This window comes from Spermophilus citellus, assembly GCF_964194105.1.
Source record: "Spermophilus citellus genome assembly, chromosome: 8".
NCBI classification, from domain to species: Eukaryota; Metazoa; Chordata; class Mammalia; order Rodentia; family Sciuridae; genus Spermophilus; species Spermophilus citellus.
This window is the reverse complement of record NC_138189.1, coordinates 454,572-472,604: the sequence shown is the minus strand read 5'-3', so window position 1 is coordinate 472,604 and position 18,033 is coordinate 454,572. Positions and strand designations below refer to the sequence as shown.

Below are 18,033 nucleotides of genomic sequence, written 5' to 3'. Positions count from 1 at the left end.
TGGCTCCACGGCGCGACGTGCTTGCGCACTGACGTCACGGCGCGGGCGGAAGATGGCGGGGCTGTGCTCTGGTGGCCGCTGAGCAGGCGGAGTGCAGCCTGAGCCCCAGCCCGGCTCCCGCTGCCACTGAGCGGCTGCCGCCATGTCGCTGCTGCAGTCCGCGCTCGACTTCCTGGCGGGCCCGGGCTCCCTGGGCGGAGCTGCCGGCCGCGACCAGAGCGACTTCGTGGGGCAGACGGTGGAGCTGGGCGAGCTGCGCCTGCGGGTGCGGCGGGTCCTGGCCGAGGGTGAGGCCCGAGCTGGGCGCGGGGGTAGTCACGCTGCCGGGGACAGGGTCAGCGGGAGGGTCACCATTGGGGACGTGGGTCAGATAGTCCGGGAGGATCACCACTGGGGGTGTGAGTCTGGTCAGGGCTGGAGGGTCACCACTGAGGGCGTGGGTCAGGCCAGGCCTGGAGAGTCACTGCTGGGGGCGTGGGTCAGGCCAGGTCTGGGGTGGTCACCCCTGGGGGCGTGGGTCAGGGCAAGGCTGGAGGGCCACCACTGAGGACGTGGGTCAGGTCAGGCCTGGAGGGTTATCACTGAGCGCGTGGGTAAGGGCAGGCCTGGAGGGTCACTGCTGGGGGGTCTGGGTCCCAACTTCTTTGTTGGAGGGGTAGACTCAGGCTAGGGTCAGGCTGCAGGATAATAGATATGGAGGAACCTCCTATATTTGGGACTGAAGCTCTAACAGTTGTTGGGGAGGGAGAGGAGGACCCTACACACTAGAGTCAGGAGGTGAGCAGCACTTTGGGGGGCATAAGCCATAGCTGTTTGCATCACACCAGGACTGCTATGTATTGGGGACTGGTTTTCCTGAGTTCCCAGAAGTTCCTCTGGTTGCACACAGCATTTAAGCAGTGGCAGTCCTGTCCTATTTGGGGAGGGCAGACAGTGCCTGATGCCCTACTCTGTTTCTCTCTTGAAGTCAGTGTGTCTCACTGTGTGGTGCCTGTGTAAGTCACAGGAAGCAGAGCTATTATCCATGGACTATGTAGGACTTTGCTGGATGGATATGGCCATCGTTTATGTAGCTTTCTGAATGTCCTCTCCCTTCCTCACACAGGATTGGAATCTCTCTTCTGGGTCTTCTTTACTTTTTATCCAGTGGTGTCCAGGGACGCATCAGTTCTCACCAGCTTTGAAATTCATGGGCTAAACACAGTGGTGTTCCGTTGCATTGATTTGGGGTGGGAGGAGTGGGCCCTGACCAAGTCTGAACTCTCAGGGTTGGAGGGTCGACCTTCTGAGCCCTTTGTGGTCATTTGTGCTCTATTGGGGGCTGAGAACTGGCCGAGTATTTGGATGTTTTCATTCTAGAAGGCCTGAGGGGATTTTCTGGTTGTAGCACCATCACATGCTTTTCCCCAGCATGTCCGTAAACAGATTTTTGGGTGTGATTTAGGGAGAAACTTTTGATGCTTCTTTTAGAGATGGGGGCAATGCCCCCACTAAAGTTCTGAAGTGTGATGTTCCCTTATATCTGTTACAGTAACAAAAGCTTGCTCAGTTTAGTTTATTTACTGTAAAAATGTCAGGCAGTTATCTTCATTTTTCAGGAAATTCATACTGGACAGGACCTGGTTTAGGCCCTGTAGAATGTGAAATGAGACGCATGCTCAAATGGCTAAAGAACAAGACCATATGGAGCAGGCATTACAGCATTGAAGTTGTACATGCAGCTGGGGAGACCTCTGGGAAGGGATTGGCAGAAGACAGCAGCAGGGTGGGGGGATCAGGGTGTACCTTCCTGGGCTAGGAGGGCATTTGAGATGGAAGTGGTCCTGGTCGGTAAGAGAAGGAGGTTCATGCAAAGCAGGAAGTTTATGTAGGTCACAAAGCACCCAGGATAAAGAACCAGGAAGTGTGGGTAGCCACTGTGGCTGTGTAGAGAGCTGGTTTCCCTTTGCTCTCTGGGCAGCTGAGAGATAAAAATAAGCAGAGCAGCTCTCAGTCATAGATTTCTTCCTTTTGGATTCACTGGGTTGTTTGAAGCTTCTTTCTGAACTGAAACAGGGAAGAATCTTTAGTATTTTATGTAGGTGTATTTAAATAAGTTTCTTAGACAGTAACCAGACACCATAGGCTACTAGGATTCAGGCTCTATGAGTATGAGGAAGGTCCACCATTGGAGACCCTTGAGTTTGCAACTTCAAAAGTTTGCAACTTCAAAAGTCTTTTGGAAAGATAATATGGTGTATGGCCTATATTTCATGAGATATTCCTAAAGGGGCAGGAAAAGTATTCTGTAGTTAAATACCTTGATATTTTTATAGTTAAATGAAGAAATATTCTCAATGTGGGTTAAAGTCTGTAAGTGGCTCTGTCCATTCATGTCAGGTTTTGTCCCATATGAGTTTATGATAGACCACGTTTTGCTGTCACTCAGTTTTCATAGCTTTTACACATTTGGACCTGGCGTGTGAAAGGGTTGTTGGACAGAACTATGGAGCCAGATAGTTTTCTAATCTTTTCAAATTTTATTCTTATTCTTCATTTTTTAAAAATAAGACAATTACTGGGAGTATCAGCCATGCTAGAGGTGCCCAGTCCAAGCATGTGCTAGGCGCACTCTTTGTGTTCACACTCTGTGTGCTGCTGCTGCTTCTGAAGCTGGTCACTGGTTCGGAGGCAAGGTCGCACTGCAGGGCCAACTCCGGCTCTCTGTGCACATGTGGCTAGTGAAGTGGATTGAGGTAGAAAATGGAAGCCATGCCACATGGCTGTCATGGATTTAAGTGTCACTAGCTCTTGTGTTGGTTTAGATGTGACATGCAGTTCCCATCAGTCACAGGATCCGTGTTTCCTGCTCCAGAGCCTGTGTTCTCTTGGGACTGTGCTCTGGCCTGAGGCACAGGAGGGCACATCCCACCAAGCTCCCAGGGCCTCTTGGTTGCAGGCCTAGCTCCCTACCCATCTGCCTCCCAGACACCACTTTTGGAGGGCCCTCCCTTTACTGCTATAGAATGTTCTGAACTGGGTGAGGCAGAGGGAGTATTTAGTATTGCCTGACAATTGCAGAGTTGCCACAGCAGGACTCTGGGCTCCTGCTTTCAGGGCCCATGGAGGCAGGATTGATGGAGGAGAGCTCTTCTGGCCACAGGGTGTGCTAGTGAGGTTTTTAGGAGCAGAGTCCTAGATGGGCACTTGCTGTGTCATAGCACATAGTTCCCGCTCCCCAGTGTGCCTGAAGCCCTGATGATGAAGGTCTTCCCATGTTTTTTCTCCAGTTTTATTATAGTGTTACAGTTATGCACTGTGTCCATGGTTAAGGCCATCTAGTTGATGTATGTTTAATTATTTAAGATGTTGCCAAAATGTTCTCCAAAGTAGTTGTAAGCATTTGGCATTTCTCTAAGCATGTGTAGCTTTCCAGGTGCTTCACATCCTAAACAACACTCGATGTGGTGTTTAAAATTGTACACATCTGACAGGTGTTTAGAAGACTCTTGTGGTTTAAATCTGCATCTCCCGGATGGATAGTGACGGTACTCCTTGTCCTGTGTTTTCCTGCCCCTGTCACATTTTTGCTGATGTGCCTGTTTATGTCTTTTGCTCATGAAAATTTCTCTTTAATGAATTTTGGATTTTTTTTTTTTTTTGTATTTTCTGAATAGAAGTCCTCTACCAGATACATGATTTGTAAGACCTGAATAGAGAGCCTTGCATGCACAAGGGTTCATTCCCCAGCACCACCACCATCAAAAAAAAAAGACCTGATTAGAGGCTTATTTTTTTTATCCTTCAACCAGTATATTTTTAAAAAGGAGCCAGGCACAGTGGCCCATACCTGTAATCCCAGTGACTCTGGAAGCTGAGGCAGGAGGATCGCAAGTTCCAGGCCAGCCTCAGCAACTTAGCGAGGCCCTGTCTCAAAATAATAAAGAAAGGGCTGGGATGTGGCTCAGTGGTAGTACACCTCTGGGTTCAATCCCACTGCCAAAAAGTGGAAGAAGTTCTCTGTCTGGTGGTGTTTGGCCACCTGTTTTGAGTGGATCGTGCTTTGGTGCTGTGTCTCCATCCTTGCTGCCTAACCATGGGGGTGTGGTGCACAGCAGGCCTCCGATCTTCCTCTGGTCCCACAGCCCTTGTGAGTTCCTGTTAGCTACGGTAGCTTTCTCTTAGAGCTCACCCGATTGTCTGTGTGGAAGGTCACGTCCTGTGTGTGCAAGACCCTGGCAGGACACTCCCACTGTGCTGCAGAGCAGGCAGGAACACACTCCTGCCTGGTGCTTGCCCTTGTCCTGGTGGCGGCTCTTTGTCAGGTGGAGGAAGTTTTTTTTCTGTTCCTAGTTTGCTTGTGGTTTTAAATTTCACTGTGTGAGTTTTTACTTGTGGGAAGCGAAACAAAGCTAAGCAGCACCCACTTAAAAGCTGTAGGATTTGATAAGTTTTCAGATGTTAGATGTCCTCTGCTAGTCATGGCATATTATCCCTGTGTTTATTGGCTTTGATTGGTTGATGTCTATCATATTAGAATTAAGAACTTATAAAGAACTCTCGCCCATTTTTAAGTGATTCTGCACCACCCCCACCCCACACCCGCCCCAAACTGGAGATGGAACCCAGAATGCTCTACCACTGAGCCACACCACAGTCCTTTTTATTTTTATTTTGAGACAAGGACTCACTAAGTTGCTGAGGCTAGCCTCGAACTTGCAATCTTCTTGCCTTGAGAACCATTGGGATCAGAGGCATGCACCCCAGTTCCTGGCTCATGAGTGGTTTGATCTGCACTTTCCACTGGACATGGGGCAGCAATGTCCCCTTCTCACTGGGTGTCAGCAGCTGTCCTTTTTCCATCTTTCTTCCTGGTCCGTCAGCTGTCTGTGCCCTAGTTGTTCTGACTCTCCCTTTCCTGACCTGCCTGCGCTTTCTCTTTCTGCCCCTGAAGCAGAACATGAAAAAGGCAGTGGCATATTAATTGGGTTGTATATTTTTTTGAAAGCAAATTTCTGTCCATAGCCATAAATCTGGTTTGTGTTGTACTTAGTAAAGTGTTTTAACCTAAATCATAGCACCAAACTGACAGATATTTTTATTTTCAGGAGGATTTGCATTTGTATACGAGGCTCAAGACCTGGGAAGTGGCAGAGAGTATGCATTGAAGGTAAGAAGGGATGACTAGACGTATCACATGGCTCTGCTTTGCTGTGAGGAGGCCTTTGGGACTGTTTGCTGCAGGGTGTTTCCTGCTGCTCAGTCAGTCTGTTTGTCCTGTCTCCTTCATGTCTCAGGGCTCACCTTCAGTTCAGCTCTCAAGCTTGGGTCAAGGACATTTCTGTCCTCCGGGAGCCAGTTGGTCTTGGAAAGAGACGTGAGAGTGAACTCACCATGGAGTCCCATGCCAAATAGTGGTCTAGGAACTGAAGGGGTTTCAGAGACTGGCACAGAACATGTGTCCACAGTGCATCTGCAGAGAGCAGGCACTGGAGGAGGGCCTAGACCTGTGTGCCAGCGAGAGTGGCTCTGGTGTTTCCTGCATGGCAGCAGCAGGCCCACTTGCTGGAGGCTGGAGGGCCGCCTTGCCCTGATGGCTCCAGGGCCTGGTCTTGTCACCCCACAGCACTGCCTACCTCTCTGAGAACCTTCTCTCCTCCTCCTCGTGTATCTCATTGCACTCTGACGCACGTGGGAGAAGCTCCTCTTTTGTGTTCTTGTTTTCTGGGCTCCTCAAGGCACTTGACAGATCTCCGCTTCTGTCAGGGCAAGTGTGGAGGTTGGACAGGGCATGCTCCTTGCAGTGTTCTTCCTTCCTGGGTGTCTGTCTGAGATGAGGCGTTATGTAAAACGGAAGGTAAACAATCTTCCACCTTTTTTGTGTGCTATTCCCTGGCAGAGGTTACTGTCCAACGAAGAGGAAAAGAACAGAGCCATCATTCAGGAAGTTTGCTTCTTGGTATCCTTTTCCTGGGACTGAGAGCCTGCATGTCACTTAGGTGGACAGCCTGCATCAGGCTGTGAGTACCAGCTGCCCGGAGGCTGCTCTGTGATGTTCTGTTTGATGTGTTAAAATTGACCTTTTGCTTTTACCAGACTTCCTGTTGACCATTTCCAGTGAAAAGCAATTTTCTTCCCTGTTCTCTGTCCCAGGGTCATAATAAAAGATTTACAGTGTCGGGAAGGGAGTTGTTGTTCCTGTCTGAGAGGTCTCCATGCCAGTCGGGTGGGCCACTTGCCACAGGGAGAGCCCTGCTTTGTCCCTGCCCCTCCGGCCCCAGGAGCCGTGTGGACATTTTTGGCACAGGCAGACTTCCATGCAGCTTCACCTCATTGCCCCCCTGCTCAGCTCTCCTCATGCTGTAGTGATATCCTCAGTTGTGTGTCCTCCCTGATTGGGAGGCTCACCTTCACTGTGGGTCAAGTTTCCAGGCTCTGTAGCTGTGGGTGGCATGGGCACAGTCTCTCCTCACAGCCTCTCTCCTGCGGACCCCAGTGCCTTTGCCTGCTTCCTCTTGGCCTGCTGCACTTCTGCCCTCCCACTGGCTTCCTCCCACACTCTGCCCTCTTGTAGCCTTGCCAGCCTCTTGCCCACCTTTCTGCTTGAACGCACTAGACTGAGGCAGGGCAGCAGTCATGCCTGGTGAGTCTTCATGGATATACGTTTATTTTAAGTGCACAAAATTGTGAACACATTTATGCACATTCTCCTTTAACAAGACATCTGCAGAAGAAACTTTCTGGCCACCCCAACATCGTCCAGTTCTGCTCTGCAGCATCCATAGGAAAAGAGGAGTCGGATACTGGGCAGGCCGAATTCCTCCTGCTCACGGAGCTCTGTAGAGGTAAAGTCCCTGGAATCTGAGTTGTTGCTTTGTGACTTGTTCACACAGCTGTGAGGCATCCCCAGGTCTCTTCAACACAGCTGGAGCAGTGCCCAGGCATTGAGCGGCCTTGTTGTCTGGAGTGGGCTTGTGTTTCCCTCCTGGGCTTCAGGCTCTGAGGGAGCAATCTCCTTATGTCTTTCCAGCAGCCAGATGGGCTGGCCCACAGCACCCTTGGGCCCCTGTAGACAGGGACGAGGAGTGCTGACAGTGCCTTTGGGGCTGCTTGGTCCACACTTTGCAGGAAGGAGTAGTGCTTGGTCTGGAGAGGAGGGGGGGGGTTGTGACCTCAGCAAGGTCATGCCCAAGAAGGTGGAGGGAAGGCTTCTGGGCCCACAGGTGGGACAGGGAAGAGTTGCCTGGTGGAAAGCCCTGGGACAGAGGTTGTGTGTGTGGCCTGGGTGGTGCCTGAGGCAGGGCCCTGGTTCTATGAGCCCAGGCTTGCCTGTGAAAGGAAACTCTAAGGAGGCTCCTCCACCAGGGGGGTCAGTTGCCTGTCTCGGGGGGTGTGTTACCCACGGCCAGGGAATGCTTCCCTGAGAGATGTGGCCATGGCATGAGTGACAGCTTGTGCGCCCACGGCCCAGGCAGTAAACGGGGGGACAGAGCAAGAGTGGCAGGGAACCCGTGGTGGAAAGGGAAGCTCAGCCATGTGAGAGCTGCCACCCACCTCCCAGTCCCTCCTCGGAGACCGTGAGCAAAGCTGCTGTGATGGCAGAGTGCACGCAGCCCTCCGTGTAGGCTGCTGGGGGTGGAGGAGAAGGGTGGGGCCTGGCAGATGGCCAGAGGGAGAGTGGCTGGGGCTGCACACTCAGGGAGCAGTGGTCCTGTGCTTCAGGGAGGACCCTGGGGTCCCGGTGGGTCGTGGGCCCTTCCAGGGCACAGGAGGAAGGTGAGTGGGCTGCACACTGCTTCTGTGCACCACACAGGTGCCCTGGGTTGGTGGCTCCATTGGCAGTGCTTCCCCTCCAGCCTTGTCCTGCCACTGCCCCGCTCATCTGCCCATTGCTTATCCTGCTGCTGGGGACAGGAAACATGACTGTGGGGTCAGGAGCTGAGAATGCCATCAGGTAACAGTGGAGACATTAACTCCTCAGCAGTGTTTTGTTTTCTCAGCTTTTTATCCTGAAGTTTTCAATCTCCAGGAAACATGCAACAAGTGTGTAGATGTTCTAGATTTTTCCGTATGTGACATGTTCTCACAGTTGCTTCACCTCCCTCAGGTTCTTGCTGAATCATTAAAAATCAGCTGCAGGGGCTGGGGCTTAGTTCAATGTCAGAGTGCTTGCCTAGAATGTGTGAAGCACTGGGTTTGACCCTTAGCACCACGTAAGCATAAACAGATACAGTACAGGCATGCTGTCCGTCCACAACTACATGAACAAGAATTAGCTATAAACGTCAGGACCAGGTATTCTTCTTCTTTTTTTTTTGGTAGTAGGGATTGAACTCAAGGGTGCTTAACCACTGAGCCACATCCCCAGTCCTTTTTGTTTATCTAAAGACAAGGTCTCCCTGAGTTGCTTAGGGCCTCACTAAGTTGCTGAGGCTGGCTTTGAACTTGCAGTCCTCCTGCCTTAGCCTCCTGAGTACCACCGTGCCTGGACAGGACCAAGCAATTTTTACGCACGTATTGTCTGAGATCAGGAGCATCTTCGTTCTATTTATGGTCCTGAGTAAACCTCTGCAACTTGGTGGTACATCGTGTGCAGTGTTGTTCAGTGATGCCAGTTGGCTCCAGCTTGCTTCTAGCATTTTCCTGTGCCTACGGCAGACCCATCTCCTGTTCTCAGCTTATGGGCTTGCTGCTCCAAGCTCTGGCTTATTACCTCTGCGCTCCTGGTTGGGACTGATAGCCAGGTCAGAGGGCCAGGGATCTGGGTCAGGCCTGGGTCTCATTGTCCTTTCTGCTTTCCCTGACCCTGAGGATGAGGCCCACGGTGCACCAACCCCTTCCTGGGATGGCAGGAAGCCTCGTGTACTACAGGTCCTGCTTCTGTAGTCCTGGTTTTCTTTGGTTGGAGGTGGTATGGGGAGTAGTGTAGGTGCTCTGACGCTTGTACTGGGGTGGTGTGGAGGAGACAGGAGTGGCTTGGGTGCTGTCCCTGTGCGGGGTGTTGTGGAAAGGGTTTGGCCGCCACTGCCTAGCCCCGCTCCATAAGGAATGCTGTTTCCTTCTGTGGTTACCCAGGTTCCTCATCCCCATGATGGGCCAACAAATCGTGCACTTCAGGGGGTGCTGCCTGGGGACCCCTGGGGTGCTTGTGGACACCACAGCCATGCCATCCAGGTGTAGGACAGAGTGGGGAACAAGCACTCTGTCAGAGCCTCTACTTCTCCCCAGGGCCCTCATTCCACCAAGGGCCTTCCTTCCTCTGAGGACCCTCATTCCTCTAAGGTCCCCATTCCTCCGAAAGGCCCCCATTCCTCTCAAGGTGCCCTCATTCCTCTGAGAGCCCCTGCCCCTCCCCCCTCCCCCAAGAGTGCCCAGGTCCTCTGAGGTGCTGCAGATCCTGGCAAGTAGGTGGGTTGGAGGTAAGGAGGGGTTTGGCTCAGGTGGGGATTAGAGCCAGGGTGGGCTGGCTGTCAGGTGGGGCCTGAGGTGCTCTGGTTGGGGACCACAGAGGCTGCTCAGGCACATCTAAAATCCCAAGTGGCAACACAGAGTGTAGGGGAAGGAGTTTACCTAGGCTGTGCTGTGGGCATGAGCCTGGGTCTTCTGCTGAAAAGTCCAGTTATAAGAAGGCCTAACTCCTGAGTTCAAGTGAGACCAGGATGGCAAAAGTGGGTGTTTCCTCCTTTTAATAGTGTAGTGAAGGCACTGAGCGTGGAAGTAGTCCCCCAGAGCCTTAAGTTCAGACTGCTGCGCCTCCTGACAGCCTCCTGGGGACACTGCTGTGTGCAGTGAGGTGTGGACCTTGTCCTCCAGAGCCATAAATGTAGACTGCTGTGCCTCCCCAACCCTCCTGTGGGCACTGCTGTGTGCAGCCCCAGGTACTGTCCAGGGAACGTAGCTGGATTCTTTAGTCAGAGTTGAGTGTAGGCATTGCCAGTGCAGGAGGACCGAAGCCTGTGATGGAGTGTCCCCATAGATGGGGTGGCTGGATGAGGCCCCTGGATATGAATGTCTGGGCTATGAGCCAAGGAGGGGAGCCTGGGGCCTTCCAGCCAAAGACCCACGGTGTGGAAGTCTTGTGCGGGACAGAGTGGGGCCATGTGGCTGCAGGGTGTGCACCTGGGGCTTGTCGGGCATGGCTGTTTCCTTGTTCTGGTACTGAGTGGGGTAGGTTGCTAAGGGTGCAGGTTTTAAAAGTTGGTTGGATCTCAGGGTGAAGGGGGACTGCAGCTAGATGGGAGTGAGGCAATGAGGATAGGTTGAGTGTGAGTAGCCTGTGGAGGCTCTGTGCATGTGCACAGGGTTACTAGCAGTGGCCCAGCCCCAGAGGCTGAGGTCCTTGGCCCTGCCTTTGGTGCACTAGCCAACTTAACCTGAGATTCCTAGTTCTGTTGGTTGGCCAGGCCATGAGCGGCTGGGCTGTGCCCACCACAGTGTGCCTGTGGTCCCTGGGCTGCAGAGCCATGGCCAGGATGTGGGAGCCCACGTGCCTGTACAGTTAGTAGGGTCAGGCTGGGAGTGTGGCTGTGGAGGTGTCCTGGTCATGGATATATAGCCATTTCTCCTTTTCCTGCTGAGTGTGGTATTCCACCCCAGCCCCATGTCTAACCTAACCAGGCAGTGGTTGCTTCACCAGAGACCTTGAAATCTCCCATGAGCAATTCGTTTCTTGATGGCTGCCTCCAGTGGCGTGCTCAACTTCATGTCACGGGGGCCTGTGAGCCCCTTTTCCTGGTGCTGGTACCTTGGTCCTCTGCCCAGTTGCAGGGTGTCTCCTTACTCAGAGCTCTGCAGTGTGATGATTGTGTTTCTCATGCTGCCCCAGGATGCCCCACGCCAGTTCCCACTGCGACACTACCCTTCCCCTCCCCTGCCCCTACCCCAGACCTAGGGCTGCAGTTATGGCTCCTATCCACAGACTTTCCTACAGCCGCCTGAGAACTGCTGGGAGTCAGGCTGGACCCTGACTGTGGGTTAGAAACTGTACAGGTTCCTGGCAGTCAAGGCTGGACCTGAGCACCTGGCTCGAAGCATATGGCATCCGTCAGCCCCGGGGTGATTAAATGTACTTATCTCTTTTAGGGCAGCTGGTGGAATTTCTAAAGAGAGTTGAATCTAAAGGCCCTCTGTCCTGTGACACCATTCTGAAGATCTTTTACCAGACGTGCAGAGCAGTGCAGCACATGCACAGACAGAAGCCACCTGTCATCCACAGAGACCTCAAGGTACCAGCTGCCATCAAAAGTGCTTGCTGGGTCCCTTCCTGCCTGTGTCCTTGTGGGGTACAGCGAGGCTTCGTGGAGGCTCCCTCTGGTCTCTTGGGTGTTCTCACCCAAGCGACTGGGCTCTGGGCCTGCACTCCTTGCTCTCCCTGCTGTCTCCCACCCTGCACCAGCAGGTGTCCCTGCTGCCTAGCCCTGGGGGGGCAGTGCCTGTGGGAGCAGGCCTGCCGCGTGGTGCAGTTGAGGGTCACATTGTGGTTGTCAGGCTCTATTCTTCAGTCCCCTTCCTGCCAGCTTTGCCGCTGCTTGTCTCTCTTGTGTGGTGGGTTCATCGGAACTCCACTGTGTTCTCAAGAGTATGTGCCACAGGAGTCTTCTGGTGGTGGCCTAGTTTTCACTCCCTTATCCTATCTTTAAAAAACCAAGATTTGTGAGAATCATCTGACGTCTGAAGCTTGTCCTTATCCTGACCCCTCTCGTTAGGGACCTGGACGCACATCTTTGTGGGAATAGGGATGTTCCTTAGTCGATTGTAGCCCTGTTGTTGCCCAGCAAACGAATGTCACCTGGAGTTCCAGCTCGGGCCTAGCCTATTCCCAAGTTCCCCAGTTTTCCTCAAAGTATTGTATCTCCTGAGGTCTGTGAGCCTGAAGCAGTGCCCACCACGCAGGCTCTAGAAGCAGCCAAGGTCTCCTGGGCAGACCCTCTGAGTGCTCAGTCGGCCTTTCCTGCGTCTGGTCTGTTCACCTGGAATTGGCTGAGTGACACTAGGTGGGGCAGCGATCCCCTCCACCTCATCACTACCTGCGCCCAGGCAGGTGTCTGCCCATCCTGGCTGGGCCACCAGTCGCAGTAGGGTAGTGTCCGCTCCTCAGTGGACACCAGTGGAGGGTGGGTTTTTTGTGGCACAATGAATTTTCTGGCTTATGTCTTTTAAGTGCAGCGAGTTTTGTGTGTATTAAGAAAAATGGAAAACACAGAGTTAGTGAAGTTGGGGAAAGAGTCGGTTTGTGAGCTTGGCCTGGTTGGCATCACTTGTCCTCCAAGTAAGAGGTGTCCTTTGCTCCACAGTGTCCTGTGGTCTCTGCTGCAGGACACACAGCTCCACCCAGGCTCTTCTACCCCAAGTGCCGCTAGCCATGAAATGCTAGCCACTGCAGGGCTCAGCAAGGCCTCCGGGCCTCTCTCCACACTGACCCCAGTGTCTTGATTTCCTCTACTGATGCATGTTCTGCACCCACTGAGGGCAGTGTGCCTTTCTGCCCTAGGACATCAGGAACGGACTCTTGTGGCACACGTCCTCCTGTGCCTGGCCGCTTTCGCTCAGTGTTGCCCATGAGATCTGCCTGCCTCAAATGTGGCCCTACCTCCTGGGGCATCTGTCATGGGTGAATGCTTCCACACTGCTGCCTTGTTCATGGTGGGCTGCTGCTCTGTGCCCACCGTTCCTCAGGAAGGGCACTCTCTGTGGGCAGGAGGTGCAGGGAGCTGTGGCTGGAGGGCATGGGCTGATCCTGGCGGACCCCACCTGGCTTCCTGCTTGCCTGCCCTGGTACCGCAGGTGCTGCGACTCTGCAGCCTATGGGGGGCCGAGGTTGCCATCCTTCCTGTCAGTGAGACTAGCTGGCTGCTCATGTCTACTGGATGTGGGTTCCTCTTGGGGAGGTCCCTGTCTCGTTGTCCTCTCCCTGGCGTGTGCAGATGCTGGTGCTGCTGTGTGGGGTAGGCCTCATCTGGCTGCACTCGCGCTCTCAGGGAAGGCCCTGTGTTGAGTGTTCTTCCTGTAAGCCAGAGCCCCAGGCTCTCTGCACAGGAGTCTGTTCTGTTTTCCTGAGGAGGCCATTTTGTCCCACAGGAAGGTGGCCTTGTGTACTGTCTTCTAAAGGACTTGTGCTTTTGCTTGAGCTTAGGAGTGTCAGTGTTTTACTTTTCTGAACTGGGACCAAGTCATTATCCTCTCGCTTGTCCCATGGTGCCACTTTGTCATGAGCATGGCGTCTTGGTGGTGCTCTTGGGCCAGGTTCCCTGTGCTGGTACCAAAGTCTCCTGAAGGCCTAAGTCTGGTCTCTAGGGTTGGGCCCTCTCTGGCCATCTGGCTGTCCATGCAGTCTCACAGGTTGCAGCCTCTTTGGCCATTTAGCTTTCCATGCAGACTGTTGAATGCCTTTTTCAAATTCTGCCCAGAACTTTTAAGAATTTCATCAGAATTTTTGACCTTCATGTAGTGGTTGACAAGTCATTCAACAAACCACCAGACTTCAGGAATCAGGACCCTGGCTCTGCTGGCCTCTGGGTTTCAATGCATAGGAAATCCTATAACATGAGTGGGTGTGGCTGGGTGCCAGTAAAACCATGAACTGGAGTTGGTATTTTCTGTGATTTTATGTATCGTGGAATGTAATCTTTTTTTCATTTTTCAGTCATTAAAAATGTAAGAACTGGCCTGGTAGTATAGCTCAGAGGCAGGGCACTTTCTTCGCATGGGCAAGACCCTGGGTTCCAACCCCAGTACTGCATAAAGAAGTAAAGTAAATTAAATCGTAAAAGCCTTCCTGGCTGTTTGGCTGCACCAAAGCTGGCGGCAGCCAGAGTGGACTTGGGATCACAGACAGCCACCCACACCCTGCGGCCCTTGGGGTAGGTCCGACATCTATACAGTTGCACTTCATGTGGGAGCGTGATTAGTTGTTGGTTCAGGATCTGAAAGTGCCCCTCATCTTATGCTTTCTGCACCGAGGTCTTTGCCCGTCTTTTCTTGGGCGTATTCCTAGGCTCTTGATGTGTTCAGTGTAAAAGGTATCTTATATTCTCTTTTCTTCCACTTTCTTGAAGGCTCATTGTCGGTCTCATGTTGTTGATTTGGGTGATCTGCTTGATTTATGGTTAATTTCAACTTTAAAATTTTCTGAATTGAGGCTGTGACAGGAGGATCCCAAGTTCAAAGCCAACAACAGCAACTTAGTGAGACCTTGTCTCTAAATAAAATGTAAAAGGGCTGGGGATGTGGCTCAGTGGTTAAGTGCCCTTGGGTTCAATCCCTGGTACCAAAAAAAAAAAAAAAAAAAAAGAAAGAAAAAGAAAAAAGAAGAAGGAAGAAGCCAGGCACAGTGGTACATGCCTATAATCCCAGCAGATCACAGGAGGATCCTCCTGTGACAGAAGGATCACAAGTTCAAAGCCAGCCTCAGCAACATAGTGAGGCACTTAGCAACTGAGTGAGACCCTGTCTAATAAAATATAAAACAGAGCTCCAGATGTGGCTCAATGGTTAAGCACCCCCCCGGGTTCAACCCCTATTACTAAAAAAAAAATAAAATAAAAGACGATTTCTCAAAGTGTGTGTTTAATTAAAATAGGTACACATTACTTCTGCTCAGGAAGGACCTAAGACCTCGAATTGCTTCCCTGGGAGAGCAGCCCCTCTGCTCCCTCCTCCTGCCCCATCAGGCTGTTGCCAGCCTGCAGCACCTCCTGCACCTCCACACTGCAGTGCTGCAGGCCTTGTGGGTCCTCTGGTGGCTCTGTGGCCAGCAGCCTTGACTTGGTGCAGGGGACTGTCTGGTGAGACACTGGTTCTACCTCATGCTCTCATTGGCTTCTGCTGAGGTCTAGGCTCTGTCTGCACCCCAAGTTTATAAGTACTGTCTTCTGGAATTTTGCAGGTTGAGAACTTATTGCTTAGCAACCAGGGGACCATTAAGCTGTGTGACTTTGGCAGTGCCACAACCATTTCGCATTACCCTGACTACAGCTGGAGCGCCCAGAAGCGAGCAATGGTGGAGGAGGAGGTGAGGCCTGCTGCCCGAGTGCTGCTCCTAGGTCCTTCCGCAGTCCCTTTCCTTTCCCTTCTCAATCCCTCATGTACGAGCCTGAGCATGTCCCTGTGAACCACAACTGGGCCTGGTGTCCTGGGGGCTTGTCCTGTTCCAGGCTGCCCTCCATCTGCCCTCCACAATATCCTTCTCATCTCACCCTCTTCCTCGCAGCAGATGGCTCTGAATATCTTAATGCCTGTTTTCCCTTGGATGTTTATTGTTAGGTGCACACAGATGTGCCATGGTAGTCCCTTTAAGTGCACAGTTCAGTGGTGTTAATGTGTGCTTGTTCATGGCGTTGTGCAGCTATCACCATCACCATCTCCTGTTTTTCAAAAGTATGGTTTAGAAGTGCACCTCCATGTGGCTCTGTCCAGGAGATCATGCAGCAGGTGGGCTGCACTGTGGCTCAAGTTCTACAGTAGCTTGAGCTCACAGTGTCTGTGTGAATCCCATAGACAGAACTGTTCAGAGCAGAAAGCCATGGGCTGGGGCACGGAGTCTGACAGAAGGCTTCAGAGGGTGGTGGGAGATGGCCCTTCTGTGGGGCATTGTGCATGGAGGGTTGGCCCCTATCAGTGTGTCCTGCGTGGAGCTTGCCTTGTGGCCAGGTTGCTCTGTGCAGAGGTGTGCACCTTCCTCCCATACGCAGGTGGTGTGGGAGGAGGTAGTGCTGCTCCTGCTTGCTGCCTGAGAAGAACACCTACTTCTTAACACGGAACAGGCCTTACCAAAGAGCTGTGGGCTCCCAGGAGCATGTCCTTGGATCAGAGCCATGCTTCCTGGTCTTCCACTTTTGTCACAGGCCTACTGAAAGGGCCACATGCTGAGTTCCTAGCCATGTCGTCTCGGGTTGGCTGGCCAATTCCTCAGGAGGAATTGGGCCATGTGCTGAGCTGGTCAGAGCACAGGGAGGAGGCCTGGCCTTTGCTGGCTGCCTCACAGCCCCACTCTGCACAAGAGTATGGGGAGGAGGTCCCCATGGCCCCGAGGATCTAGTACCAGTGGAGGTAGCGCCATCAGCCATCTCCAGTGTGGACAGACCATGGGGTGCCGTGTATCTGGTGCTCCTACAGCATGCTGCCACCCGCCACAGAGGGCCTGCTGGAGGTGTGTGAGCTGGCTGCCCTGGGCTGCCTGCAGTGCAGCTCCCCTTGAGCCTTCTGTGCTGCTGCGCAGCCTTCGATGCTCTGCACGTGGCTGAGGCAGGAGCTCGTGCCCGCTCGCTTGTCTTCACGGGGACTGTGGTGCCACATTTCCCATGGTGAGCATGTGTCCTTAATTGTGGTACAAGGATATCCTAGATCTGCTTCAGGCTGGCTCCAGGTTCTGACCCTTTTCATCTGCTGTGGTTTAAATATGGTTCCTTCTCCTGAACACAGGTTGTAGTTTAATCCCATCATGAGGCCCCAAGGGGGTAGAAACCTACCCTGAGGCTCACGGGAGTCTTTTGTAGGGCCATCAGGGTTAGATGAGTCACCAAGGTAGAGCCCTTTGGTGGCTTTACACGAAGGGAGAGCTGTGTATGGTGGTCACACTTGTGATCCTAGCTACTATGGAGGCGGAGGTGGAAGGATGACAAGTTTGTCTCAAAGAATAAAAAGGACTGGGGTGCAGCTCAGCAGTAAAGCACCACGACGTACAGATGGCAGTGCGCAGGGTGCTCTGCTGCCTCCACATGAGCTGGGCTGCCTTGGGGCCCTGCCAGCAAGACAACTGCCACAGATGTGCACCTGTGACCGTGGGCAGAACCAGGAGCCAGAGCAGCCCACTCGTGCTCGCCTGGTCTGTGGCATTGTGTCAGTGTGGTAGAGAATGGCTCTCACCATCATCTGGAATGCTGGTGACAGGAGTACTGATGGTTCTCTGCTACCCCGAGGCCCTGAGATTGCCTCCTCTGAGACGCCAGAGCAGATGTGCTCACTGGTGTACACATCTGCGTGCATGTGTTCACATGTGAATTGTGTGCCCTCAGCCCGCAGCCCCAGGTCTATGCCATGCTCCACACCAGCCAGCCCAAGGGCTTCTGGCTCTGCTCCCTCCTTGGCGAGAGCTCAGCTACCAGTGGTGTTACTGATGTGAGTTTTCCCAGCTGCAGCCCCAGGTGCCATCAGGTTGAGCCCAGAGCTCCTGGCTGTGCGTGTCCTTCAGGAAGGTCGCTCCTCGCTAGTTTGTTGGACAGTGCTTTGGGGAGCAATCGCCAGGTGCCCTCCCGTCGTGGCTCCGGGTCCCTGCTGCTCAGTTTCCTCCTGGTCCTGCAGGGGTGTCTTCACACTGCCCCGCTCTTGGCTGCTCTTCTCCCCCATCCTGAAGTGAGTCTGCAGTGGTCGTGCTGTGTGTCCTTTCTGCTGGGAGCTCTGGTGGCACTGTGCCCCACCCTGCACCACTGTCCTGTGGCTGCCCACTTGCCAGCCTCAGGTTGTTGCCTGTGGACCACAGGTCTTTCAGAGGACAGTGCATCCTGTATCCCATCTGTTGAAGAAGTGGCTGCTGCCATGTGGCTCCTGGGCATTGGCTGTCCCTGTGGCATCTGTGACTTGGGGGTGGCTGTATGCTTGAGCCTTGCACTGAGACTCACATTTCCTGTGCTGTGTGGGTGTGGCCCTCTTAAGTACATGGGGCTCAGTTTTTAGACCTGGCCAGCCAATACATGTGGTCACTTCTCTTGTTACAGAGGTTTTTGTGTCCACAATAGTGTCTGTGTGGAAGCTTCCGTCACACAGCACCCCAGCTCACGTGGCCCTCCTGTGGTCGGTCTGCATGTAGTGCCTGGAGTGGGCTCAGCCGACTGAGATGTGCCTCTCCTGCGTAGACAGCAGGGTCCTGTTAAAAGTGGGTGACCAAGGCCTCTGGGACTCCATGACAGGACAGGGCACCACCTAGTCTGTGGTAGAGTTTAAAAAGTTGCAGGGTTTGTTGTTGTATAGACCAGATGGACAGAATGCTTTGTTTTACTGGTTTACTCTTATGTGGTGCTAAGGATTAAACCCAGTGCCTCATGCATGGTAGGCAAACGC

General features: G+C 53.0%; 1 protein-coding gene across 7 annotated transcripts in view; it reads left to right on the top strand.

The window, feature by feature from the left end:
• Positions 1-26: 26 nt before the first annotated feature.
• GAK (cyclin G associated kinase) overlaps positions 27-18,033 on the top strand; it is a 46,891-nt gene continuing 28,884 nt past the window's right edge. For 3 of the 7 annotated variants that reach the window (XM_081304054.1, XM_081304049.1, XM_081304050.1), the window contains exons 1-6: positions 27-287; positions 5,088-5,149; positions 5,879-5,938; positions 6,710-6,824; positions 11,062-11,204; positions 14,864-14,989. In XM_081304054.1, coding sequence (XP_081160180.1) covers positions 143-287; positions 5,088-5,149; positions 5,879-5,938; positions 6,710-6,824; positions 11,062-11,204; positions 14,864-14,989 — 651 coding nt within the window. In that variant the 5' untranslated portion in view covers positions 27-142. Of the gene's footprint in view, positions 288-5,087; positions 5,150-5,878; positions 5,939-6,709; positions 6,825-11,061; positions 11,205-14,863; positions 14,990-18,033 lie in introns of those variants that run through there. The other 4 variants (XM_081304048.1, XM_081304051.1, XM_081304053.1 and 1 more) reach the window with 4 other exon arrangements.